Genomic DNA, 27,485 nt, shown 5'->3' on the forward strand with positions numbered 1-27,485 from the left:
TGAGATAAAATTTGATTCCATTCTGTCAGTAGATGTGTATATCATTGTATTAATGGAGGTATTTCTCATCCTAAATTATATAGTTTAAATAGATTATTTTCTCTCCAAAAGTAGGCAGTAAGTTTGATTTTGACTTTTTTTCATTATCTTCTTGCTTTTTGCATTTAGCAAAAGAGTGTATTCAGAAGAGTCTTCTTTTACTAAAATTTTTGCCCATGGGTGTAAGTTCGAAAGAAAGCTGTGACAAGTTGGTGACTTTAGATGAAACCGATCACCTGCAGCCTCTCGATAAGCGCCAGAGGACAAGCTCTGTGGTGGAAGAACACTTCCAAGCCTCAGCATCTCCCACTGAAGCAGTGACCCCTGCTGCAGGAGACAGGAGTCCTGGCTTGGATGTCCATCCAAAGCTGCCACCTAGTAGTGGCCCTCTTGCCGCAGAAGTGTCCTCTGCCACAGCCGAAGAGCCCTCGTCACCTTCCACTCCTACCCGGAGGCCTCCGTTCACGCGAGGGCGACTCCGGCTGCTCTCCTTCCGGTCGATGGAGGAGGCCAGACCAGTGCCCACAGTGAAAGAGAAATACCCTGTGCTGAAGGATGTCATGGACTTCATTAAAGATCAGTCACTCTCCCACGAGAGGTGAGCCGGGCGTTACCTTCCTGGCACTTTCTTTTTTCAAGCTGTAGGAACCCAGTCTAGTCAAAGACTTGAAGTTCATGTTAAAAATGAGCAAATAATACTTGAAGGATATATTAAGATTTGTTTTAGAATGTTCAAGAAAAAAATTAGGTGATTGTTTTTTTTCTTTTAAAGAAGGATTTTTTTCACTTAAGATTTGTACATTATACTGTTTGTAAATTATAACTCAGTAAGTTACTGTTGGGATAAAAAAAGAAACATCTCTTTTGGTAGCTACAACTCATAAGTTTATCATATTTTAACCCAGGGAGAAATTTAGGATTTGATATTTTATGACAAAATTATTTGTCAGTGAGCCTACATCTCTGGAAGGATTGCATGTTTTAATTTCCTGTCCTAAGAATTAAGTCTTTGTCTCTAAGGGGGAGTAAAGATATTAAAGTTCCTTTTTAATTAATTAATTTTTTAATCTGAGTTGTTTGGCTTCTGAACAGTTGGTATGAACTGATTTGTGATGCTGCTGAGTAATGACTAAAAGTAGCAAGCAGGTATTGATATCCTTCCTGAATGATATTTCTGATACCTCACAGTAGTATTTCTTTTTTTATTACTATGGCGTCAGAACTTGGGTGGGTGTATGTTTTCTTTCTGCCCCAGCTCAAGAGTTTTCTGAGTGTTCCTGACTTGAGTTCTGTCTCCAGTGTTGTAAAGGTTCTTTCCTTGAGGAAAGCCCAAGCCCGGAGCATCCTTGAAGTGCTGAGGATAATTCAGTACTGTGCCGAATCCCTCGGACAGCCTCACTGCTTCCATCCGCCTTATATACTTTTCCTGTTGGAACTGCTGACCTGCCAGAAAGAGTTTACCAAGTAAGTACAAATACAAGCCTGCAAGGAAAACAAGCAGGGGTCATTTTAAAGAAATCCTAATTGTCTTCCCTAATTAATAACTCTGTTATTTCCATATAGGATACAAATTTACATTTTTGGTCAATTCATTCTTTCATCCTAAGGGAAAAAGGGTTCTGTCCTTTTAGTAAGTAAATACCAGGAACTTGTTCATTCCTCGTGATGAGTTTATCAGCTTTATCTTCCCAGACAGTAAGGATTGTATTCCCCATATGCCCATACTCATCATTAGGCTCCTGGAAGCTATGAGCTAAATTTAATGCTCATTTACAGTAATGACCTTAATCTAAGCACCGCACAAGGTTGTTCTAACAGCCCACTCAATAAGTATTTTCAGCGTGTTGACTATGCCAGGCACAGTTCTAGGTGTTGTATATACAGCCATGGACATGACAGACAAGATCCTTGCTCTAAAGGAGCTTGTATTCTATTGAGGAGAAACAGACAGTAAGAATTGTATATATCAGATAGTGATATTGCTATGTGGTGATTTTCATACCGAGTGACCTAGTTTGAGTGGTCAGGGAAGACCAGCTGAGGAGATGACACGTAAACTAAGAAATGAGTGACCAGCCGAGATCGGGGGGAGAGCACTAAGACAGAAGGAATAGCTGAGAGGCTAGGGTGGGAGGCTAGCCCAAGGAACAGAAGGAAGGCCAGTGTGCCTGAATGAGGAGGAATGGGAGGAGACATGGCCAGAAAACTAGGGAGGGCCCATATCATAGAAAGCTTTGTTGGATACAAGTTAAGCTATGTGGATTTCATACTGAGTTGTAGATAGGAAGCCCCTGGAGGATTTTAAGCCCAGGAGGACCACAGTGATTTATATTTATAAAAGGTACTTCTGGCTACTACGAAAAAGAGTGAAAGTAGGAAAAGCAGTTAGGAGACTGTGCCAGTAGTCCAGGCAAGAGATGGTGGTGGTTGGACTAGGGAATAGCGCTGGAGATGGAGAGAAAAGGGTGAGATTCAGGACATATTTTGGAGGTAGAATTGTCAGGACTTATTGATGGATTAGATGTAGTAGGTGAATGAAAGGAATCACGGGGAGAGAAGCTCTTAGGATTTTGGCTTAAGCAGTCGTGTGGATAATACTGCATTTTACTGAGGGGAAGAGTATGGAAGAAAGATATTGGAGCAAAAATCAAAAGTTTTGTTTTGATCACGTTAAATTTGAACTGCTTCTTTCACATCCAAGTAAAGATAGCAAGAAAACAGGTAAGAGTGTAAAGTTCTGGAAAGAAGCCAGACTAGGGATACAATTTTTTTTTTTAAGATTTTATTTTTCCTTTTTCTCCCCAAAGCCCCCCGGTACGTAGTTGTATATTTTTAGTTGTGGGTGCTTCTAGCTGTGGCATGTAGTTCACCGCCTCAGCATGGCCTGATGAGCAGTGCCATGTCCGCACCCAGGATCCGAACCAGCGAAACCCTGGGCTGCCGAAGGGAGCGCATGAACTTAACTACTTGGCCACAGGGCTGGACCTGAGGGATACAATTTGGATGCTGTCAGTATATAGATGGCGCTTAAAGCTGTGAGACCTCCTAGAAAGAGTGCAGAGATGGACAAGAAGGTGGCTCAGGACTGAACCTTAGGGGCATTTCTTTATTTAGAAGTCAAGCAGAGGAGGAGGAATCAGCTAAGGAGATCAGGAAAGAGTGGCCATCAAGGGTGAAAAGCAGAGGATGGTGATGTCTTAGAAGCCAAGAGAAGAATGTATCTCAGATGGGAATGGTTAGTTGGGTCAAATGCTGATGCAAGAGGATGTATGAGATAAGAACACGTTGGATTTGACGACAGTCTCACTGGAGCCATGGGGCCAAAAGCCCAATTGGACTGGATTGAGAAGTGAATTGGGGTAGTAATTAAATGGAGAGAGAGACTATAAACAATTATTTTAAGAAATTTGGCCTTAAAGGGGAGCAGAAGAATAGGGCAGTAATTAGAGGGGAGGTGGGATCAACTGAGGGTTTTTAAGAGATAATTAGAGTATATTTGTATCCTCATGAGAATGAGTCAGTAATGAGGAAAATGTGATCCCAGAAGAGAGTGATCAGTTGCAGTAGCAGGTGGATAAGTAGGGAAGGTGGCCTTTGACAGAGCCAGGAGACTCTCTGTGGTAGCAAGAGGAAAGAGTATGGATAGAGATGCAAGATGGTTGGTAGGTTTGGTGGTGCAAATATGAGGGAATTCTTGTGTGATCATTTCTATTTCTTAAAAATGAAATATGAAGACTAGTCATCAGCTAAAAATGAAGGTTTAGGAGGAAATAGTGGCAGTTTAAGGAGAGGCAAGAAGGTTTAAATAATAATGAAAATTGAGAAAGCTGATCTGGTTGCCTGAGAATTTTGAGTGCTTGTTTGAGAATTATGGTTGTGAATTTAAAGTGATACTAGTCAGCTTGGTCGTATGGTGTTTCCTCCATCAACACTTAGCTGTTTTGGTACAGGTTTAAGATTTCTCAGGCATGTATGTGGAGGGAGAAAGCAGCAAGGGAGTTGGTCCTTGCTAAGGTGTGATTATGGTGCTTGGCCATGGAATCTAAGCTGAGTATGGAGCAAAGAGAAGGTGTGGCAAGAGTAGTAGATAGTGAACAAGAGGCAGCGTCGTGGGTTGGGGCTCATTGGGATTGAAAGTCTGTTGTGGGAGTCTGAGAGTAGGTGAGCAGGGTGTGAGGTCTTGGTCAGAGTAGGATGCTCTGAAGTCAGGATTTCAGAGGTAATGCCATTACCGTGATGACAAGGTCAAGGAAATAACTATCAGACTAGGATGGCTAAGGGGATGCAGGAGAAGATCACTGGAGGTGAGGATAGCAGAGAATCTGGAGACAGGAACTGGGGCATCATTCCCATGGATGTTGAAGTCTCCAAGGTGATGAGTTTATCAAGGTAGAAAAGACAACTTGGTGCTGAAGTCATCAATGAAAGGCAGCAGAGGGGTGGGCATGCCTGTGTGGAGAAGATCAATTGAGGTAATTTTGGAAGAATACTTTACTCAGTATCTGGCAGTCAGGTAGTGCTCAAAGGGGTTTATATTTGTTTATATTAACAAAGAAAGATAAATAATTGTCATCTCCATACTCCTGGTGGGCAGCCCTCTTGTCAGGCAGACAGACTCATTTGCTGTTTTATCCACTGCTTTCTGCAGTCATTATATTTGTATTTACTTAAGTTTCTGCTCTACTTCGTTCAGCTCGCTGCTTCTTGGCTCTTTTTCATGTAAGGAATAATGATGATTAAGTTAATGATGTTCTAGCAATTAAGTGATCGATGATTTCCTCTGTTTCTAGTTATTTTGGACACTTGGAGGCCTGTGGTGCAGATCTACACAAAGAAATTCGAGACACTTACTATCAATTTGTTCTGTTTTTGGTCAAAGCAATTAAAGGATTTAGTAGCATAAATGACAGGTACTGGATAACTTTATAATTTCTAGAGAAAAAATTATTTCTGTTTTTTCTGATTTTAAAAGAAATGTGTGTTCAATATTGAAAATATAGAAAAGTACAAGGAGTAGAATAAAAATAACTCCTAATCTTACCTTCTAGAGCTAATTGCTAATGTTAATTTATTAGTATATTGTCTCCCAGCCTTTTTTCTATATGGTGTGTACAGTTTTCTAAAGGGGTTGGGTCTTGGTTTATCTAAGAATTGGTAACCTCTTATTTTCTGTTTTTGATCTGTTGGGCACAGTTTTAAAACTAGAGTATAAAGCCATTCCCCAGTCTCCTCCATAGTAGGTGGTTTAGACGTAAACCTTGAATCAGATGGTTCTGTTCTATGTCTAAGTTTCATGACCTGGACTAATTTGGGACGGCCCTGATCTTGCTATTTATCAGGAGGCGATGTGCCCTATGGTAGTTCTGGCAGGATAGAAACCTTACTTTACTCTTTCAGAACTCTTTTGCTTAAGCTGTCCTTTGAAGAGGGTTTGTATGGAGTATGAGAAATTTGAAAGGGATTATAAGGAACCCAAACCAGCCATCTGGAGTTTGCTTCTGCTTTCCACTTACAAACAGACCAGGTCTCTGACTGACATGTCTTGTTTCTCTTGTCTCCATTGGTGACGGGCAGCTTTGATAATTTTCACCTTCATGGCCTCTTTAGGTCCTTGCTGCCTGCCTTATCCTGTGTTCAGACAGCCCTGCTTCATCTTTTGGATATGGGCTGGGAACCCAGTGATCTTGCCTTCTTTGTTGACATTCAGTTACCAGATCTCCTCATGAAAATGTCACAAGAGAATATAAGTGTCCATGACAGTGTGATCAGGTAAGAACACAGTCCTGCATGCTGCAGTCCCTAAAGTAGATTATGAGATCCAGTCATCATGGCCTAGGGGTTCAGAGCGCAGGCTCTGGAGCTAGACTCTATGTGTAATATCCTGGCTTTGCCACATACTAGCTGGGTGACCTTGGGCAATTTATTTAATCCCTCCGTGCCTCAGTTTCCTCATCTTTAGAGCTGGAGATAATAATGGTACCCACCTCACAGGATCGTTGTGAAGAATAAATGAGTTCTGTTTGTCAATGTTGAAAAGAGAGTCTGGTGCATGGTGGTGTATGTAAGTTGGTGGTGGTGGTGTTGTAAACAGGGAAAGTGAAGACCCCCTACATTTTTGGAGATCCTACTGTACTTTGTTGAATTGGAGAATTCTTTTCTTTATTTTTTTGTTATAATTTATGTGTGATTTTTAGATACTATAATCTCATGTACATTATAAGGAATTAAGGTATGAGAAAAAAATAGTACGTGAAGTGTTTTTTTTCTTTCCACTTTTAATGAGTGTCTCTCCACCCTACTCAAGTCCACTCATGTCTGTAGAAAAGAAAGAAGAGAATGGGAGGAGAAAAGCAAGAAGAGAGAGAATTAAGAGGAAATAAATGAATGAGTCAACGTTGGGACAGTTTTCACTCTCTCAGAAGAGATATTCTGGGGAAAAGAGAAGAATTAAGGCTGTCTCCTTGTTTACCAAACCTCAGCCATTGCCCTGCTGTCAGAGGGCCGTCTTGCAGAGAGAGGGGAGACAACAATGGGGAAGGTGTGGTGGGGCATCCACATGCCAGCTCTTTAGCTGTCAGTCTGCTTGTTGTTTGAAGCTTTGCCTGCCCCTGCATGATATAGTCCTTGGGGATGGGGCCGCATCCTTCACTACCAGTCCCTCAGAGCACCTAGCCCAAAGCTAAGTGTGAGTAGGCCTAAAGTCAATTTGTTGGGATTTATGAGTGAACATATCTACATTTGTTGGTTGGTAAATATTTTGCATTTGCTGTCAAGCAAATCCTTTCATTTTAAAAATTCTGGTTGCTGAAACAAACTATAAACTGCAATTATGGAAATTTACAATTTTGCATCTAAGAGGAGTCCACGAGATTATCTATATGAAACTTTGAAATGAGGAAACTGAGGACCAAGGCTGAGTGCTGCGTCAAGGTCTTACGGCAGCTAGTGGGAGAGCCAAAGCGCCTGGGTCTCTCCTTTCTCATGCTGATACCACTAGGGTATGCTAAGCGTGTCCAAATCAGACTTTAAAAGAAAATCACTTTATTTGGCTCCAGTGCCTGGCACATAGTAGGTTCACCGCAAATGGTTGTCGAGAGGAATTATGCCGTGTAGGTACAACCTTTCAAGCTCTAATTCCTCACCCATCGTAGTCTGCTCCAGAAAGGGCTTCTCCCTTTTCACTGGTATATATCTATCAAACGTCCTGGGGCTTTGAAAACCAAATTGACCTCTTCCTCTCAGCAATTTAAAAATGCCCCACATATTAGACCCATAGGACAGAGTCTGCTAACCGGCGCTTTCCTTGATTATTGGGAGAGGCATGCTTTTCTCTCTTTATGTCCTTCTTTCAGCCAATGGAGTGAAGAAGATGAGCTTGCTGATGCGAAGCAGAATTCAGAATGGATGGATGAGTGTCAGGATGGCATGTTTGAGGCTTGGTATGAAAAAATAGCCCAGGAAGATCCAGAGAAGCAGAGGAAAGTAAGACCTCTCAACTAGAGTAATCGGAAGTGATTTGCTAGGAGTTTGGAGAGGACAGGCTGCCTGGGGTGGGGTGCTGCCAGCAGGTTGTCTCCCGAGAGGGCTGCAGGTGGCAGACAGCACCTTAGGGAGTCAGCTGTTGCTGAGTCTGGTGTTTAAGCTGAGGGGTCCTGAATCCTGACTTGACCACACTCAGAGAATGGCTCCCTCCCATAGAACTAGACTCACAGAAAATTGGCTCATGAGGCTGAAGTATAATATTAGATGCCACTTTATTAATTTACAGTGAGAAATAGAATTGCTGAAGGCCCTGGGCTCTGGTGTCCTTGGTGCAACACATTCTTTTCCTGTAGGCAAGCAGCAGCATGGGAAGCCACGTTTCAATCAGAAGGTTGTCTGGTGAGCATGGAAGCAGCCACATGTACACAGAGTCAATTATGTGATTCAAATGTGTAAAGGCTTCAGGCTCAGCCAGCCTGCCATGTCCATCTCCACGTTAGGTATTTATCTGTCACCGCCACATTGTGCCAGGCATCTGCTGCCTCAGATTCATTGTTTTCTTAGTATTGTGTGCCTACTATGTGCCAGTTACTTTGCTCCTCCAGCGCCTCTGTGGTGCTTGGATGGAGCATACCAACTTGGCCTTTGCGATTTTTCTGTCTTGTATCTTAATATCTTACTGGGAGCCATTCTGTAGTTCTAAGGTAACTGGGCATATTTGCTCTGATCTACTACTGTTTGATGACTTAGTGATTTATTTCCCTATTTCCAGGCCATAAACATAAACTGTACTGTAAGTCTTCAGGTACTTTTCAGTAAAACAATTGGTTTGCTCATGAAGCGGTGCCCTGAGGACTATCTCCCCAGAAAACTTTTCTAAGTGCCAGCAAACAGTGCTTCTTATGCAGTGTTTCCTGTATCCGCGAATGCTACCTTTGTCCAACCAAGCACCCAAGCCAGAGATCTGGATGTTGTTCCTGACCTTTCGCTTTTACTGACCCCCATACCCAGTCAGTCCCAAGATTCCTCACTTGTGCCTCCTAACACCTCTCAAATCTGCCCGACTTTCGCCGTCTCGTGTGCTGCTCGTTCCAGCCCTCGTCATCTGTCACGGGTTACTTTAACAGCTTCTCTCCTGGTTAGGCTTCCTGACTCTGGTCTTGCCCCCTGCAGTGCACTCGTCACTCAGTAACCAGAGGAAGCTTTAGAATGCTCAAATCTGATCACATTACTCTTCTGCTTAAAAACAGTTGGTGACTCCTTAGACGATTATTTTAGACGCTCTGTGGTTTAACCTTTCTAACTTTATTTGCTTATCCCCCGTACTGTGTTCTACATATTGAATTATTGCCAGTTTCACAAACCATCATCTCCTTTTTGCCTCCTGTACAGCTTGCCTTTGCTTTAAGCTGGCATGCCCACACCCTTACCTCTACCCAGCTAATACCTCTTTGTCCTTCAGGTCTCAGGGAGGAATTATTTCCCTTCGAAAATCTCCATGACTTTCCTAACACCCACTGATATCCCTCTTCTGTATTCTCTAAGCCTCCTGAATTTGCCTCTTAAAGCCCTTGTCATACTGTATGGTGTCAGCTGTTTACTTGGGAATTCCAAACTAGCCACTAAGCTCCTTTATCGTCTAAGCCTAGCACCTAGTACAATGCCTGGAATAAATTAAGTACCCATTGAATGATGGCTTGATTAATGAATAGTGGCCACATCAGAAAATCTGTTGGGGGGCCAGCCCAGTGGCGCAGTGGTTAAGTTCGCATGTCCCACTTTTCGGTGGCCCGGGGTTTGCCGGTTTGGATCCCGGGTGCAGACGTGGCACTGATTGGCAAAAAGCCATGCTGTGGTAGGTGTCCCATGTATGAAGTAGAGGAAGATGGGCACGGATGTTAGCTCAGGGCCAGTCTTCCTCAGCAGAAAGAGGAGGATTGGCAGTAGTTAGCTCAGGGCTAATCTTCCTCAAAAAAAAAATAAAAAGAAAGAAAATCTGTTGGTTAATTGTGCCGATTTCACCTTACAGATGCACATGTTTATTGCTCGCTACTGTGACCTGTTGAACGTGGACATCTCTTGTGATGGATGTGATGAGATTGCCCCCTGGCATCGCTACCGGTGTCTGCAGTGCAGTGACATGGATCTCTGCAAAACTTGCTTCTTAGGTAAATTTCATGGTCTGAGTATGCCATACCCAAAAGTAATAATCATTTCTATTTTCTATGATCTTGTCATTTTTTAAACTCCCATTGTATTACATAAAAATACTGCTCAGTGGTATTCTCTGATTTGTTGGCAAATATGAGCCATGTCTCCCCAACTGGATAATAAGCTCCAGAGCTCTGTTATCTGACATGCTTCCGTCTTCCATTGTGCTGGGTGTAGACACTTGATAAACACTCAGGACCAATGAATGTACCTTCATTTGAGTTTCCAAGAAATTATTTTCCTTGTGAATCATGCAGTATTTACAGGTAGTAATACACACACACACGCACAGCAAACTTCAGAATTCTTGAATACTGTTGACTCGTAGGTGCTGAGGTAAAGCAGATCGACAGTAGTGAGCAGTTGATTGTTCTTCATGTGCATGGTCCAGTTGTAAAAGATACAGCCCCTGTCCTTGAAGCATTTACAGTCTTAGCAGGAGACTGGACATGTCCACAAAATGTATATTCCAGTAAAGAGTGTACATGCTGAGTTACAGATGAGCAGTACAGATTATTCTAGAAAAGCTCTGAAGTAGTAGCCATCACTGTTGCAGGGAAGGCTTGTGGAGGAGGTAGGATGTGAGTCGGTCTTTGAAGAAAATTAGAATAGGATGATTGAAGGAAACATTGAAGAGTGCGTCACCATCCAAAGCAGAGCAAGTCCAGAGACAGAGGAGTGAGCATCTGTAGTATGTTAGACAGACATGCTCAAGTGTCTGTCCAGCTAAGTGATGGGTGAAGAGAGGTGGGGTCCAGATTGTGGGACCGTGAGATACTGGGCTAAGGAACGTGAATGAGTCTACAGACAATGGGGAAGGTTCTTCAAGCAGGGTACTAACACGATGAGAGCTATGCTAGAGGAAGGTGGTTCTCTGTAAGAGTTTCCCTTAGGAAATCAGTCACAGCGGTGACAAGTGGATTAGTGCCTGGACTAGGTTCATGGCAGTGGGAACAGAAGCGGGTCAGACATGAGGAGCATTTAGCAGAGTCCGTTACAGGGCTTGGAGACCCACGGGACTTAGCGTGAGGAGACCAGAGCGTCAGTCTCTTCTGTGACTAACATTCTTTCTCACTCACTGGGTCTGGGGTTATGAAGTCTGTTTTCATCTGTGATTCTGGAATGAAAAAGTAAGAGCAAAAGCCTGATCACTCCTCAATGCTTGTTAACAGGAATACACAATAGATGCTTAATGTTTGTCAGAGGAGAGGTCATGGGAGCCAGCTCACAAATTAGCATGTGGACTTCTGCCAAACGGTGGTCATGACGGGACTTGGTGATCTAGTTGTTCAGACTCTGTGTGCCTTGGAAAAGGGTTGGGGGGGGGGGGGTGGTCAGTCCACGGTACCATTGCTAAGAAGTTTTGTGCTGAGAATATTGTTCATATGCTCAGAACTACTGGGCAGAATGCCCTGGTCTCCTGAAGATGTGGATTAGATGTACTAATCTACTTGTCACTGCTGTGACTGATTTCCTAAAGGAAACTCTTACAGAGAACCACCTTCCTCTAGCATAGCTCTCATCGTGTTAGTACCCTGCTTGAAGAACCTTCCCCATTGTCTGTGGACTCATTCACGTTCCTTAGCCCAGTATCTCACGGTCCCACAATCTGGACCCCACCTCTCTCCACCGATCACTTAGCTGGACAGACACTTGAGCATGTCTTTCTAACATACTACAGATGCTCACTTCTCTGCTCCTCTGTCCCTGGACTTGCTCTGCTGTGGCCCCCGATGTCCTTAGCAATAAATTGGGAACAGCCTTGCTTCTGGGGTTGGTTTGGATTTGGAAACTAGCCCTTCTGTGAGCCCTTCGCCCAGTTCACCTCACACTGCTATTTTTCTCCCAGGTGGGGTGAAGCCTGAGGGCCACGGAGATGACCATGAAATGGTCAACATGGAGTTTACCTGTGACCACTGCCAGGGTTTGATCATAGGCCGGAGGATGAATTGCAATGTGTGCGATGACTTTGATCTTTGCTATGGATGCTATGCAGCAAAGAAATATTCCTATGGGTATGTCTCACATGACCTCTGGCCCTGTAGCCTTTTCTTCATGTATTCCTTTGCTTTAAAAGGGGGCTTCTTTTTTTAAAAAGGATTTTTATTATAAAAAATTTCAAACACACCCACGAGTAAACAGACTGGTGCAGTGACTCTCCACATATACCCATTACCCGGATTCAACAGTTAGGAAGATTTTGCTGTGTGCTTTTCTTTTGTTTTGCTTTTTTAAAAAGCAACTTACAGATCTAAAATCATTTCCTTCCTACATACTTTATATCCAACTCTAAAAATCATGGATGTTTTCTCATATTACCAAAGTGCTCTTACCACACCCTGCAGAATTTCACAATAAGGAATTCTCATATCACCTGGTTTCCATAGACAGTCTTCTGGGGGTTGTGAAATCCTGAAATGGTATCAGCAAGGTTTGTGTTTATTCATTTCTCTGGGGAAAGGGCCCAAACATCTCTTTAAATTTTCAATAGCCACAGCCTTAGAGGTAACTAATGCCTGGTCCTGACCATACATGCACTCCCCTGAGGCCCTGTTCTGCCTTTTGGAGCCTCAGAAAGGCTTGTAGGCCTTAAAAATGTCTTGCCTTTGCAGCCATTTGCCTACGCACAGCATCACAGCCCATCCGATGGTGACCATCCGGATCAGTGACCGGCAGAGGCTCATCCAGCCCTACATTCACAACTACGCCTGGCTGCTTTTTGCTGCCCTGGCTCTCTATAGTGCCCACCTGGCCAGCGCAGAGGACGTGGACGGCGAGAAGCTGGATCCCCAGGCCCGCAGCAGTGCCACCATCCTGCGGAGCCAGTGCATGCAGCTTGTCGGGGACTGTCTGATGAAGGCTCACCAGGGAAAGGGTAATTGTTCCTCATGCACAGAAACCAAACCGACCCCCAGCTGCTCGGGAATGAAAAGCCCCCGCAAAAGTGAAATACCGTGCTCGCTTTAGAGGCAACAAAATCCAGTTTTCCATAAGAGGTGCTCACCCTGGTGTGGAACTTAATGTTAAATTCCCAAATGCATTTGAGAGGAATTAAAGTAGCTTTAGTTTCCCTAAAATATTTACATGAGGATATAAAAAATATTAATAATTAAAACTCTTGATGTCTGTAGATAAAGTGTGTAATATTTGAATCTAACAGACTTAACATTGCCAAAGGAATTCAGCCTTTTTAAACCTGGGGTGCAAATCTACTCCCACACAACTGTATTCTAGGTGAGAGCTATTTATAACTAAAAGAGTTTGACTAATAAAATACCTAGATGATTTTGACTTTACTGAGGGGTGCTAAGGAGAAAAGAGCTTGTGTGCTGACTGTCTGGGACATTTCCATTTCTTTCAGAATAAGGGCCTCCCCGTTCTGGTAAGCGTTGGGGAAGTCAGACCTGTGTTAGGTAGCAGGTGCATGATGCCAGTGCTTAAGAGCTATTTTGTGATCTGTTTGTCGGTGGGGATTTAGAAATCCAGTTGTGTGGGGCTATTGTCAAATTTTAATGTTACTGATTTTCTGACTAGACAGTTCTGTTGTATCTTTTGTCTTCTCTTGTTCATAAAGTGTAGGTCTCCCTCCTATCCAGACTTTTGGGGTCTGAAATCACGCACTGAGAGATTTGGGTCGCCAGGGGATTTGTATTGAGTAATCTTCAGGTTGATTTGTGGAGGACTCAGCCGTCTATTTCCACATAGTAGCAAAGTGATTTATGGAATTTGCAGGAAATAACCCTTCTTAGAAAACTTTTCACCGTTCTCTTATTTGCTTCCCATGTAGGTCTGAAAGCTTTAGCTCTTCTTGGTGTGTTGCCAGATGGTGGCTCTACCCCAGAAAACCAGGCCCTGTCAGTCACTGTGCCCACTGGAACATCAGAGGAGCAGCTAGAGAAGAAAGCTGTCGAGGTTGCAGAGGAGCCGTCAGACACAGACCGTTTTGTGCACTGCAATGTAAATAACAGTCTCGACTGGGCAGAATCCCAGGCTGAACTCAGAGAGCCCGTCACACAGGAGAGCAGAGCGGAGAGGTTAAGGGCACAGACTCTTGACCCAGGTTGCCTGGGTTCACATCCCTGCTCTGTCAGGCCTTGGGCGTGTTACTACAGTCTCTTCACTTCAGTTTTCTCATCTGTAAGATAGGGGTGATAATAATAATACCTGTTCCATAGGGTTGTTGTGAGGAGTTGCATACATTACACACATTGAGTTAATGTATGTAAAGTGCTTAAAACATTGTATGTCGCAAGTTCCATATCTGTGTTAACTACTCCTTTTACCTGCCTCCTGGTGGTTTTTGTAAGGATTGAACAGGATTATGCACCTGAAGAGATTAGTTCCTGGCCCATGGTGAGCACTATCGGAGCAGCTGTTATATTCAGCCAACAAATACGTGATACGAAGTGCTTACTATTTACCAAGTGCACGTAGTAGTTCACATTGTTGGGGAGGAGGAATTTTCCTTTTACCCTTCTAGGTTCTTTGGCTGATCTAATAATCAAATCAATGTAAAACAGATTAGCATGAGGAAAGCAAATTTAATTATGTAAGTAGGTTAGCCCCATAAAAATATGAGACCCAAGGATAAGCCAGACAGTTGAGGCTTACATGCCAGCCCGAGCTGAGGAATGGGACAGGGGCCTGGGGCTTCCAAGGGGAGGAGGGCAGTTCACAGGATGATCAGAGGAGCAGATGTTAGGTAATCAGCTGTTTGTCCTGCCATGCAGACAGGGTTTGCAGATAAGAGCTTGTCTCTGGTAATAGCGCTCTGTCTGGGTCAGGCTGCTGATCTAAATTCTTTTAGGCAGTTGAGGGAAAGGTAGAAGTTTGTCTTGAGTCTGCTGAGTCCTGATAACCTTCAGCTTGAAATAATCTGCGTGCCAAACTGGCACATTTTGGGGTCATGTATTCTGCTCCCCGTCAACATATATTTGTATAAGTAGAAGAGCCTGTCTGGATCCAGTCATACCCCATGATAGTGACATTAAAGACTGTCTTGTGGCAGAGCACAGCATGGCTTCTGTGATGCTGCCTCCAAAGCTTGAGTTTATACTGTCAGTGCCCCTGACTGCCTCAGGAGCTGCTAGTGTTTCTGTCCTTTATCTCCATCATGTTAACTAGTTCAAGGATCCCCTATTTGGTGATTCTAGCTCACCGGGATCCTGCTGTCGTTTAGAGGAAGACAAAAGCAAAGATGGCTAGCGAAAACTTGAAAATTCTACTAGCTTCATTCAGGCAGAGTCAGCACAAGACAGGTGGCACAGCAATCTTCAAGCCTGTCTCTGAGGTGTCAACATTGTTGATCACAGGACCCCTTCTCCAGGCAGCACTTTAACCACCCGTGGATTCTGTGGGGCAGAGAGAACCTTATCAGCAGAGACAGGATAAGTCAGTAATCTTCACCTTTGAGCCTAGGAATATTCGTATCTTCTCGTGAGCTCCTAGAATCTTTAACATGCTGCCTGTAAGCACTGTCCTCCCCTTTTATGTACTTATTCATTTATATTTACTAGAATGGACTCAGATTTTTTTTGTTCAATGGATTAAAATCTATTACTTTTCAGTATTTATTTAGGTGCTCAAATCATCCCATGTTTGGCCAATGGGAGCTCCTTCCAGGTGGCTTTTGTGTCCTTTGATATGTCTCCATTATTCTTTGAGTATTTCCTTAATTTTTGATACAAAAAGATGTTTCAGGCTTGTCTTGGGCTTTTCCTGCCTAGGGACTGGAATTGGCCTTTTTCCAGTAGCGCCCAGGGCATTATTTTTATTTCTGAGGTGTCCCCACCTTTTGGGTCCCCTTGTCATCAGCAGCTGGGTGCTCCCAGGGTATCCTGCCTCTGGCTCAGTCTCTTGGTCTTCTAGCAAAGCTGCAGTTTCCAGCACTGTCCCCACTATGATGGCCCTAAGGACCACATCCCATTTGGGCCCTGAATACAAATTGCTTGTTTTTGAACTCACGTGCTTCTAGCAATCCCAGGCCCTATTAAGGGTAACTGCCCTCTCTCCCTCCAGTGAGTAGAGACACTTTTCATTTTATACAACTGAGAAACCAACCTTAGCCAGGGGCATCATCTAGGGGATTCTGTGTACAACAGCCTCAGGCCAGCACTGAGGCCCCTGGGTGTCACGTGGTGCAACAGCAGTAGCTCAGGAAAGAAGATCAAGCTAAAGTTATTAGCCAGAACGTTGGAATTATATTGTCCTCACAAAGTGCCACATGGTACAGAGAGTATGGTGTTGAAAGTCTTTTCAGAGGGTACATTTTTAACAAGGCAAGTAACTCTCTCAGTCTTGGTCCCCTCCTAGGACAGTCTTATAAACCCTTGTTTCTTTTGAGGGGATTGAGGGTGGGAGCGATGTCAGGGTCACAGTTTCCAGAGAGGGGAGGATAAGTTTGCTGCACTGGAAGATGTCAGGATCTTCTCGGGAGTGGGTGGTGTTGAGCAGCGCTCCATCTTTGGCTCCAAAGCATCCTGGGCTTCCCGGACTTCTTGGAGTTAGGCTGCCGACACCATGCACAGAGGACATCCTGAGTGGCCTAGATTGCACGTATAAGCCTGTGTGATGACAGGGAAAAGCACCCTGAGGGCCTAAGGAGTGCAGGTGATTTTTGGGTGACTCTGAGTCACTCCTGAGGAAATTCAGGCTGAAGACTGTCACCCCACCAGCCTGGGCAGCTCTCCGCCAGCCTCCTGAGCCCAGAAAACCCTCTCAGCTCCAGTGAGGGCCCCCTTAACAAGTCTCCTTGCCAAAATGGAATTCTTAAAAGTGTAAGTCAATTTAGTATACCAGAAAGAAACCCCAAGTTTGTTTTTTCCCTTTTTCCCAAGAGAAGAACTTTCCATACTTGGCTTCTAAAAGCTAAATAGAATGTGTTAGAGATTTGTAATAGAGCCATTGCTTATGTGATGCAGGCTCTGACATTTGGAAGATTTTTGGGGGGATGTGATGCAGTGATTACTGTCTTAATTAGAATATAGATTTATCAGAAATGAGGGACATTTTCTAGTGGAATTCAAAAGTATTTTAGTCTGTGAAGACTAATTTGCCAATGATTTAAAAAATTGTATTATAATATTAATGAGTAAACTTTTGTTATAAGAAAGCTGAATTCTTTTGCGCTCACTATTTTGTTTTTAGGGAAAGAGAGATGTTCATAAGGCAGTTGTTCCTTTAGATTTCAAGCAGAGAAGTAAGGCAGATGAAGGTGTATTGTTAATGAAGGATCCTTCATGCCAGACTCAAATTTCAGACTCACCTGCAGATGCTAGCACACCTACAGGACTTCCAGGTAAAGCCTATTTGACCATGACCTTGACCTCTTTCATCTTAAAATGCACACATACCCAGCGCTGATCTGTTTATTGCACACAATTTAAAATTGGCTAGCAACCAAGGGTGCATGATTTTTCAGTTCTGTATCAGATGATGCTGATAACACTTTGAGAGTCATCTTTCCTCCACTTTGCCTCCTTTCCTACCTTTTTTATTCCCTAATTTACTGGGTGCCTTCTATGTGCCAAGTACTGTGCTAGGGATTACCCTGGGGTTGAAATAGGGACCACGTGAGACAGATAGACAGATAGCTCCTGCCCTGTAAACTCATGGAGCTTACAGTCTGGGAGGATTTAAGACAAAGGAGCAGATAACCGTAATTTGAGGTGGAATATGATTCTGTCCAGAGAGAAGTGTAGGTGAGTGTTGACAGTGATTGGCATCCACATAAAGCCTGATAAGGGAAGGGCTACAGGGACCTTGAATGTGCTAGGGTCTGCTGTGAGGAACGGCATTCAGGGCAGAAAGAACCACATGAGCAAAGGCCTCAGAGTGGGAAACCCCAGAATACAGGGGTTAGTCCCTTGGGCAGGTGTGTAGGGATGGAGTGGAGCACTGGAATGTGAAACTGGAGGGCGCTGTGGCACTTTGCTGCCTGGGGATAGCAGTGGCAAGGTCAGAGCTGTGTTTTAGGAAGACTGATGAGCAGAGATCGCAGTACTGTGGGCTAGAGACTGGCAGCAAACCTGAGCCCCCTCTTTATGGCAGCCCAGGAAGGCAGGAGCTTTCCCATGTGCCCACTCTGTGATGGAGACAAGAGTGAACACCTGGCATCCTGCCCTTTCGGTGGGGCCAGCTCTTGGAAGGGGTTGATGGTCATCTCTGCAGTGCGTATGATTCTGCATTCCAGAAAACAGTGATGCTCCACGTCAGTCCAGGTCATCAAAATCCACTCTAGGTTCATTCCCTTGAGGATTAGCATCCTGGTTCACATGCAGTTTATTAATTCATCAGATTTTTTACTGGGTACCTGCTATGCTCCAGGAGCATTTCTAGGTGCTTGAGATAGCTCACTGAAAAAAGCAAAAATCTAGAAGGAAAGACAGACAAACACAATAAATATCAGTGATACAGTCTGTTAAAAGGTGGTTAAATGCTCTGAGCACAGAAGGGCAGGGTTGGGAATGGGAAGTGCAGAGGGGTTGGGAGCGATGGGAGGGAAGGCTCCACATTTAAATGGAATGATCAGGGGCCGGCCCTGTGGCCGAGTGGTTAGGTTCATGTGCTCCGCTTCAGTGGCCCAGAGTTTCACTGGTTCAGATCCCAGGCACGGACATGGCACCGCTCATCAGGCCACACTGAGGCCACGTCCCACATAGCACAACCAGAAGGACCTACAACTGGAATAAACAGCTATATACTGGAGGTCTTTGGGGAGAAGAAGAGAAAAAAAAAAGATTGGGAACAGATGTTAGCTCAGGGCCAATCTTAAAAAAAATTAAAAAATAAAAATAAATGGAGTGATGAGCATAGGCCTCCTTGAGCAAGACGAGTCCAGCAGTAGATTTTTAAAGTCCCAGCTTTATTCTAGTAGTGGCGCAGGGACAGTGCATGGTTTACTTACCTCTTCGGACATATATAGACCCTGGCAAAATCTGAAAGTTTGGTGTTTTACAACTCAGATGCTGAAAATTCAGAGGCATCATCTGAGAAGCCCGTTGAGGAAAAGGCGGTTACTCCAAGCCCTGAGCAGGTGTTTGCTGAGTGTTCACAGAAGAGGATTTTGGGATTGCTTGCAGCCATGTTACCTCCCTTAAAGTCGGTAAGAGACAAATGGCATTTCTATCTTTTCATAATGAAAATATTTAAGCTTACAGAAAACTTGAAAGAGAAGAACAATGAACAATTATCTTTACCTCGATTCACCAGTTAATATTTTGGTTTATCTGTCTCTTTACATATGTATATCTATTTTTTTGCAGAACTTTTGAAAATAAATTGAAACCATCTCATTTACACTTCACCCTCAATATTTCAGCATTTGTCTCCTAAAACGTGTTCTCCTATATAACTACAGTGTCATCATCACACTTAAAATTTTTAACTTTGATGGAATGCTTTTATCTTCTATATAGCCTACATACAAATTTCCCTAATTTATCCCCCAAATGTCCTTTTCAGCTTCTGTTTTTAAAATCAGGATCCACTTAAGAATTGCATTGCATTTAGATGTCATACTGTTTTAGTCTCCTTTAATCTACTTTCCTTGCCTTTTTTTTTCTTTTTAACTTTCATAACATTGACATTTTTAAAGACCCTAGACAGTTTGGCTATGTCTTCTTTATTCTTTTTTATAATTTCCTGCACTGTTCTTGCATGCTTATTTTTCCATATAAACTTGAGAATCGTTTTTATCAAGTTAAAGAGATGTTGTCAGTATTTTCACTGGGCTGGTGTTGAATTTATATATTAATTTAGAAGTAGCCGACATCTTTCTGATAGTCTCCTGTTTTTTTCAGTAAACAGAGAGCAATCAGAAAGTAATCAAAGACAGCTGCTGAAACAGGACTTCCCAACTTGGCAGGGCTGTGGGGAAGGAGAAGTGTCCCCAGAACCCAGCATTTGGTCCTCAGGTCTCTGGATCCAAGGACTTTTTTTAGCAGTTTGACCACAGATGCATAGTCTCAGGGGAATCACCTCTTGCATAGGACTCTGGACTGATTTATAAATCGGTCACAACTCGCAGAGGTTTGTGTCTGGCAGGAAAATGAATATGTATTCCCTTTTGGTGTGTAAATCCATCCTGAAGACCACATTGTAGTTCAGGAGGTTGTCTGATGCGTGTGGAACTGGAACTAGGAGAATAGGATATTGCGAAGATGCGTTTCCATGAAGCTGGATGAATTGGCCTCACGCAGCAACAGGTCTGTCTGGGTAGCTGTTATTGTGCCTCTGAAATCAGCACCCGCGGGCTTGCACAGAGCAGTCACCATTTGGCCTTTGCCTTCCCTCCCCAACACTAATCTTTTCCACATCTTACTGGGCAGCACATTGAGAAACCATCTCTTAAGTTGGGGCCCTTCTGCAGTTGGCTACTCTCATCTTTTTTGTGTTGATTTTACCAGTTTCACTGTAAGAGTGACCTTTTCCTAACTTGGTCTCACTGTGTTGTAAGCATTTGTGTTGTAGTCAGTTAGCTTACTTCTTATGAGATGAGCTAATTAATTGCTTTGTGCCAGTCAACCGTGGTTCTCCCCATGCCCCACCCCAGCCCAGCTCCAGTACACATTTTTTCCTGCCCCCTTCCCAAGTTCTTTTCCTTTTTTTTTTAATGGTTTACTAAGTCTGATCATAGTTGTGGTTGTAGTTAAATTTTGTCCACTTATTTCAATCTGTATTTCTCTGTCAACTAACAATTTAACCTTTGCTTTTTCTTCCAAACAAGATGAGACCTTTCTCACACTTCTTTTTCCCTCAGCGTATCCCAAGTGTTCAAATTATCTGTAATTTCAGCTCCAGATGGTTTGGTTGGCTGGTTGGTTTAGCATTTTTTTATTGTGTTTAGATTTTACCTCTCTTAAAATTACTTTCTTTAGAATGTCAGAACCACGTTGTAATTAATTGTTGATGGCTACTGTTTTGATTGCACATTATTGTCTGTTGATTACTGTTTTCCTCTTGAATTGCTTATTCTAATTCATTTTTTGTTGTGCTAGAATACTTCCTCAGATATTAAGAAAGGCTGCATGTCTGTCTTTTCCTTTCACCCATGGAGATATTTTGGGAGCACAATTATAGTAACACAGTCTTTTTCCTTCAGAACTCTGTAAATGTTGCTTAATGAGCTTCTGCAACCTAGAGTTACTGATAAAAAGTCCAGTATTGGGCCAGCCCCGTGGTGTAGTGGTTAAGTTCACGTGCTCTGCTTCAGCAGCTCGGGGTTCACAGGTTCAGATCCTGGGCATGGACCTAGCGCTGCTCCTCAAGCCATGCTGTGATGGCGTCCCACATAAAATAGAGGAAAATTGGCACAGGTGTCAGCTCAGCAACAATCTTCCTCAAGCAAAAGGAGGAAGATTGGTAACAGATGTTAGCTCAGGGCCAATCTTTCTCACAAAAATAAATCAAAGAGAGAAAAGAAAAAGTCCAATGTTAAGAATGATTTTTTTTATCTAAAAGTTTTCCCTTTATCCTTAGAATTCAGACATTCATCAGACCATGTCAAAATAGAATTCCCCTTCTGTGTTCCTTCCCTGCATCCTGTTTGCTTTTTTGATAAAAACTCAATTTTTACTTGAGCTGAGGCATTGCTCTTCTCTTGTTCGTTTGCTTCTTCCCACCCCATTCTCATTTTCTGGAGTGCATAGTGACTCTCCTAGATATACCCTCCGTCTTCTCTTCAGTTTGGTCATACTTTTCATCTTTGTCTTTTGTTCGGAGAGAATTCCTTAAGTAGTTTTTTGAATCACCTCTTTGATTTTTAGCAGTGTCTCTTCTGTTCTTGCTCTCTCTATTGAGGTTTGACCCCTGACAATCTTTTCTTTTTTAACACTCTTTGGAAGGCAAGTTATTAGATTTATTTTAGTGTAAGAAGTACCTAGATTGACTTGTATCTGGAATATATAAACAACTCTGACAACCCAATAATAAAAAGACCTCTATCACCATAGATTAGTTTTGCCTGTTTTTAAACTTTTTATAGATGGAGTAAGTCACTGTGTACTCCTTTTGTGTCTAGCTGCTTTCACTCAACATTGTGTTTGTGAGATGCATCATGTTGCTGTGAATAGTTTTGCTTATTCATTCTCATTGTTATCTAGAATTCTATTGTGTGAATATAGCCTAATTTTAAAATTCATTTTACGATTATTGGGCCTTTGGGAAATTTCCAGTTTGGAGCTATTCCACGTCGTAGTAGTGCCATGATCATGCTTGTACCTGTTTTCAAGTAAACACATGAATGAAGCCAAGCTTGGCCTGCCAAACAATTTTTCCACGAAAATTATACCAATTTACATTCCCAGAGTGCTCCAAAAATGTTTTATAGCAAGAGGATTGGAATTAATATGAAGCGTTTTGTTATCATGTCTCTTTACTCTCCTCCAGTCTTAAGCAGTTTATCAGCACTTTCTTAACTTTCATGACCTTGACACTTTTGAAGGTTACAGGCCAGCTGTTTTGTGGAATGTCCTCTTTGGGTTTGGTGGGTGTATCCTCAGGAGTAGATTCAGGTTTTGTATCTTTTGCAGGAGTGTCACAGATTCACATTGCAGCCTATCAGGTGGAACCCAATTTTGATTTGTTTCATTACTGATCATGTTCACTTTGATCACTTGATTAAGTGGTGTCAGCTAGCCTTCTCCACCGTAAAGTTGATCTTTCCCCTGTGTTATTAGTAATTATTTAGTGGGGAGAGTCTTTGAAGCTATGCAAATTTTCATCAAACTGGCAATTTATTCATTTAGTTATATCATTATGGGTACACGACTTCCTGTTTAATTCATCATTTATAGCCCATTATTCTTCTTATTTTGATGCTTAAGTTGACCTGGATTTGGCCAATGGGAGCCCATTCAGGCTGTCTTCTGTGTCCTTTTGACATACTCCCATAGTTTTTTTGAACATTTCCTCTTTTCTGACACAAAATATTTCATGCTCTCCTCACATTCTCCCTTCCCTAGGCCTGGAGTCAGTCATTTCTCTAAGCTGAACTTGTTCCTTTTAGTAGAAACTGAGGTTTGGGCACTAGATAGGCTCATTACTAACAGGGTGTCACCCCAACCAGGCGCTCTCAGTGGACAGAGCTAGGGTGTGTGTGTGTATGTGTGTCTGTCTGTGTGTGCACGCTTCATCTTCCTATTTATTTGAATATTTAGAACAGTGGTTCTCAAACTGGAGGCTCTCTCCCCTCCCCTCAGGGGGACATTTGGCAATGTCTGGAGACATTTTTAGTTGTCACAGTTGGGGGTATACTACTGGCATCTAGTGTGTATAAGCCAAGGATGCCATTAAACATCTTAAATGCTCAGGTACCGCCCCCATGTGACTCCCCGCCCCCCACAACACACACACAAGAATTATCAGAACCAAATGTCAGTAGTGCTGAGGTTGAGAAACCCTGATTTAGAAAGAGTGAAAAAGTGAGTGAATCATGAGTTCATACCAATCCCTCCAATTCCCATCTAGAACCACAGGCTTATTCTAGTTTTCTCCTTTTTTATATTTATAACTCCTGTCTTTAACAGTGAGAAACCTGGATCCCATTATCCTTAATAATGATCAATCTTGCATTTCTGCCGCCATTCTTTTTCTTCTGTGGGTGACCTCCTCTCCCTGCTTGGACTCTTGACACTGTTTGCTGGGCCGTCCCCAACTTGGATGCCTCCTCACTACACTTGTGTGTTTCTTCCTGTATCAGGTCGCCCCCTTGCCTTGAGTCACCCTCACCCACTGCAGGCTGCTACTCTGTGGCAGCAATCTCCTTGTGCTACTAGAACTCTGTGTGATTCCCTGTGCCAGGCTGAGCTCCCTACCTGGACGCCCTCACCTCACCGCCTCGGCTCCAACACCCCACATCAGGCTGCCCTTCCATATAGATGCCCTCCTCACCCCTCTGAGAGCTCAAGCTTGAGTCCCATGGCTGACCATTCCCCTGCATGGATGCCTTCCTTGCCCCACTCATGCTGACACCCCTGCCAGGCCACCCGTCCATGGAAACACTTCTCATCCTGCTCGGGTTCCCACACCCCACACAGGACCAGCCCCCTGCATGGACAGCCTCCTCATTTTTCTTGGACACTGACACCCCATATTAGGCTGCGCCTCCAGGAGGATGCATTCTTGAGAATCATTTTTTATTTTCAAAAACTTTTTTTTTTTTTTAAAGATTTTATTTTTTCCTTTTTCTCCCCAAAGCCCCCCAGTACATAGTTGTATATTTCTCGTTGTGGGTTCTTCTAGTTGTGGTATGTGGGACGCTGCCTCAGCGTGGTTTGATGAGCAGTGCCATGTCCGCACCCAGGATTCGAACCAACGAAACACTGGGCCGCCTGCAGTGGAGCGTGCGAACTTAACCACTCGGCCATGGGGCCAGCCCCTATTTTCAAAAACTTTTTTTCTTTAATTGCTTTGTTTTTGTATTATAGATTTAGTGACCTCTGGAATCACACTGAGATAACTACAAAGTTTTTAAATATTCTCTCCAGATTTGGGCATTTCTTGCTTATAGAAAATAACAAGTGGTATAAATGTATAGAGATGAATGTACCAGGCTGTTTATCTAAAAGGTGTTTATAATAATGAAGAATTAGAAACAAAGGAAGTGTCCAGCAATAGGGGAGCCATGAAGTCAGTTATGTTTTAACTATAAAATGCTATAGTGTGCAACCATTTGGATGATTGAGGAGCTCTGTTTTTATTGGTTTGAGAAATGGCATATTAATAGAAAAAAGTAAGTTGCAGGACAGCATTTAAAGAAACAAAAATGTTTAATTTTAAATTTATTTTACATATATGTCAATATGCATAGAAAAAAGTTGAAAGACTGTTCATCAAACTGTTCACAATTGTTATCTCCTGGTCTTGAGAGGAAGTAGATTACGGGGAGCCTTAACTCTTGTATATTTCCAGATTAGTTGAATTCTTTTACAATGACATGTCAGGACAAAAAACTGAGTTTATTTCTCATGGTGAAGGAAAATTAGAAGTAGGCTTGTAAGGTCATAGCTGAGAATATTTATTTTACAATTGATTGTACACAAGCCCTTCATGAAAGCTGCTGCACAATTCCTCTGGCACTAGGCTAATTGTAAACTAGACGTGAAGGGGTGGAGTCTTTAGCTGGTGTGGTCACATGGACTTTGTATTGAGCAGATTTCTCTCCTTCCCTTGCAGGGTCCCACAGTCCCCCTGATAGACCTGGAGCACGTCCTCCCACTCATGTTTCAGGTTGTCATCTCAAACGCAGGCCACCTGAATGAAACCTACCACCTCACCCTGGGTCTTCTCGGCCAGTTAATCATCCGCCTTTCACCAGCAGAGGTGGATGCCGCGGTGATCAAGGTCCTCTCAGCCAAACATAACCTGTTTGCGGCAGGGGACAGTTCCATCATGCCAGATGGCTGGAAGACCACCCACCTGCTTTTTAGCCTGGGAGCTGTGTGTCTGGACAGGTAGCCACCACACTCTACCCCACCTTGGTGTTCATTTCTGCAAGTCAGAGGTCTGACTATTGACTGATTTCAGTGCTGCTGTCAGGGAATTTTTTGTGAGAATAGAATTAGTTATATTAGAAATGCTGTCAACCAACATTTTAAAAATGTATATATTTTTAAAGACATAGTTGTAGACTGAGTATATAAGTAACATCTTGATTTTTTTTCCACTTGCCGTTATATGAAAAGCCTCATTCCAGTGTTTTTAAGCTAATTAACGCACGGCTCTTTGGCATGCCTCTGGGTCTGCCTTGGAGTGTAGCGAGCTCTGATGAGTTGAGTTTGGAGCCTGTGCACAGCCACCTAATGGAGCTCTTGCCTTCCAGCCGGGTGGGCTTGGACTGGGCATGCTCCATGGCGGAGATCCTGCGGTCACTCAACGGTGCCCCACTGTGGCGTGATGTCATTGCCACCTTCACAGACCACTGCATCAAGCAGCTGCCTTTCCAGCTGAAGCATACCAACATCTTCACCCTGCTGGTGCTGGTCGGCTTCCCCCAGGTACATCAATCTGAAGGCCTGACCTCCCCCTCTGATCTTCCTCACACACATGAAAGCCTCTATAGCATATATCTTTGGAAGTTTATTTTCTTCACTTAGATAATTGGCTTTTACAGTATTGATATATTTTCAAGATTATGAGATGGTTTCTTCAACTTGCTTTTTTTTTAATTTGGTGAGGAAGATTGGCCCTGAGCTAACATCTGTTGCCAGTCTTTCTCTTTTGCTTGAGGAAGATTGTCACTGAGCTAACATCTATGTCAATCTTCCTCTGTCTTGTATGTGGGATGCCACCACAGCATGGCTTGATGAGTGGTACGTAGGTCCGTGCCTGGGATCTGAACCTGTGAACCCCTGGCCACCAAAGTGGAGCACACGAACTTAACCACTATGCCACCAGGCTGGCCCCTCAACTTGCATTTTCAACAGTTTAGCCATGTAATTTATTTTATTAGCTAGTAGTTGGCTTTGAATAATATGTAACTGCAATAAATTACGAAGACCTTCACAGTACAATTCTTTTTCACTTTGACATTCATCTTGATCTCGTTTCTAATCTCCATGCCTTTCAACTGATTGGGACAAGGAGGACTGTGAAAACATGGCTTCATCCTTTAGCAAGCACCTAAACCAGTCTGTGCCAGGCCCGTGCCAGGCCCTGGACTTAGAGATGAGAAGAACCCTATCCTTGAGTGCTTGTTGCAGTCTGGGGCACAAGCAGAAGGGACGGGGCTTGTGTCTAATTAGGTGCTCTTTCCTGTCTCGTTGTGCTATTGACTTACCTTTTCTGTCTGTCTGTGTCATGCTCTAGGTCCTCTGTGTGGGGACCCGCTGTGTTTATATGGATAATGCCAATGAACCACATAATGTGATCATCCTGAAGCACTTCACTGAGAAGAACAGGGCTGTGGTCGTCGATGTCAAAACCCGGAAAAGGAAAACAGGTCTCAAGCATAATTGTTTTTTCTAAGAATGGGAGAAAGGTCCCTAATCTCTGCATACCCTAAAATCAATGAAGATACCTTGGTTCTTGCCTCTGTGTATAATAATTTTAAAAGCAACTTATAGCTCCCTGAGCTTCTTTTTCCTCATCTCTGAATTGATGTGGTTGAATTGGGATAATTCTGAAGACTCTTGCCATGCTTTTATTTTGTGTGTGTGGTTCTGTATATGGTTGTGTATATGATTTTTTGGTTGGCCAGATGTTTAGGTTCTGAACATTTAATTTCTGCATTTGCTGGTTTCATTTGTTTTCTAATGGATAATTTAAACATATGGAGTCAGGTGGCTACATGAATGTAAAATAACTTCAAATAATTGTATTGGCATTCATGTCACCTTCCATTTTGTTTCATTAATAAAACAGTGAAAGTACATTGTAAATGCCCTTTTGGCTTAATTTGCCAAACCCCAAACAATCAGGAGTATCAAACCATTATTTGCGCCGTTCTGCTCCTGAACCAATCTGCTTTCTCATTCAGCTTCAGCATTAGACACTGTCTGTGCTGTTTTTGTGTGTGGTGCTTGGTAAAGATCAAGGTTCTTTTTTTACATGTGTATATGAATATCCACTTGTTGTAGGACCACTTATTGAACAGACTATTCTTTCTCCATTGAATTATCTTGGCACCTTTGTTGAAAATTGACCCACATATGTGTGTTTCCATTTATGGATTCTGTTATGTTCCATTAATCTATATATCTGTCCTTACTCAAATACTACACTGTCTTAACTGTTATAGATTTATACTAAATCTT

The 27,485-nt window shown here is 43.0% G+C and overlaps 1 protein-coding gene across 2 annotated transcripts in view; it reads left to right on the top strand.

The window, feature by feature from the left end:
• Positions 1 to 27,485, top strand: part of ZZEF1 (zinc finger ZZ-type and EF-hand domain containing 1) — a 112,766-nt gene that overhangs the window by 59,632 nt on the left and 25,649 nt on the right. Inside the window, exons 29-42 of one of the 2 annotated variants that reach the window (XM_014832622.3) lie at positions 169 to 637; positions 1,339 to 1,503; positions 4,830 to 4,949; positions 5,647 to 5,808; positions 7,392 to 7,521; positions 9,551 to 9,689; positions 11,582 to 11,747; positions 12,345 to 12,607; positions 13,520 to 13,869; positions 16,879 to 17,029; positions 18,696 to 18,835; positions 24,907 to 25,184; positions 25,553 to 25,727; positions 26,539 to 26,671. In XM_014832622.3, the coding sequence (XP_014688108.2) occupies positions 169 to 637; positions 1,339 to 1,503; positions 4,830 to 4,949; positions 5,647 to 5,808; positions 7,392 to 7,521; positions 9,551 to 9,689; positions 11,582 to 11,747; positions 12,345 to 12,607; positions 13,520 to 13,869; positions 16,879 to 17,029; positions 18,696 to 18,835; positions 24,907 to 25,184; positions 25,553 to 25,727; positions 26,539 to 26,671 (2,841 nt within the window). The remainder of the gene's footprint in view (positions 1 to 168; positions 638 to 1,338; positions 1,504 to 4,829; positions 4,950 to 5,646; positions 5,809 to 7,391; positions 7,522 to 9,550; positions 9,690 to 11,581; positions 11,748 to 12,344; positions 12,608 to 13,519; positions 13,870 to 16,878; positions 17,030 to 18,695; positions 18,836 to 24,906; positions 25,185 to 25,552; positions 25,728 to 26,538; positions 26,672 to 27,485) is intronic. The other variant, XM_014832623.3, reaches the window with a different exon arrangement.

The sequence above is a fragment of the Equus asinus genome, chromosome 13 (assembly GCF_041296235.1).
Source record: "Equus asinus isolate D_3611 breed Donkey chromosome 13, EquAss-T2T_v2, whole genome shotgun sequence".
In the NCBI taxonomy this organism is placed as follows: domain Eukaryota; kingdom Metazoa; phylum Chordata; class Mammalia; order Perissodactyla; family Equidae; genus Equus; species Equus asinus.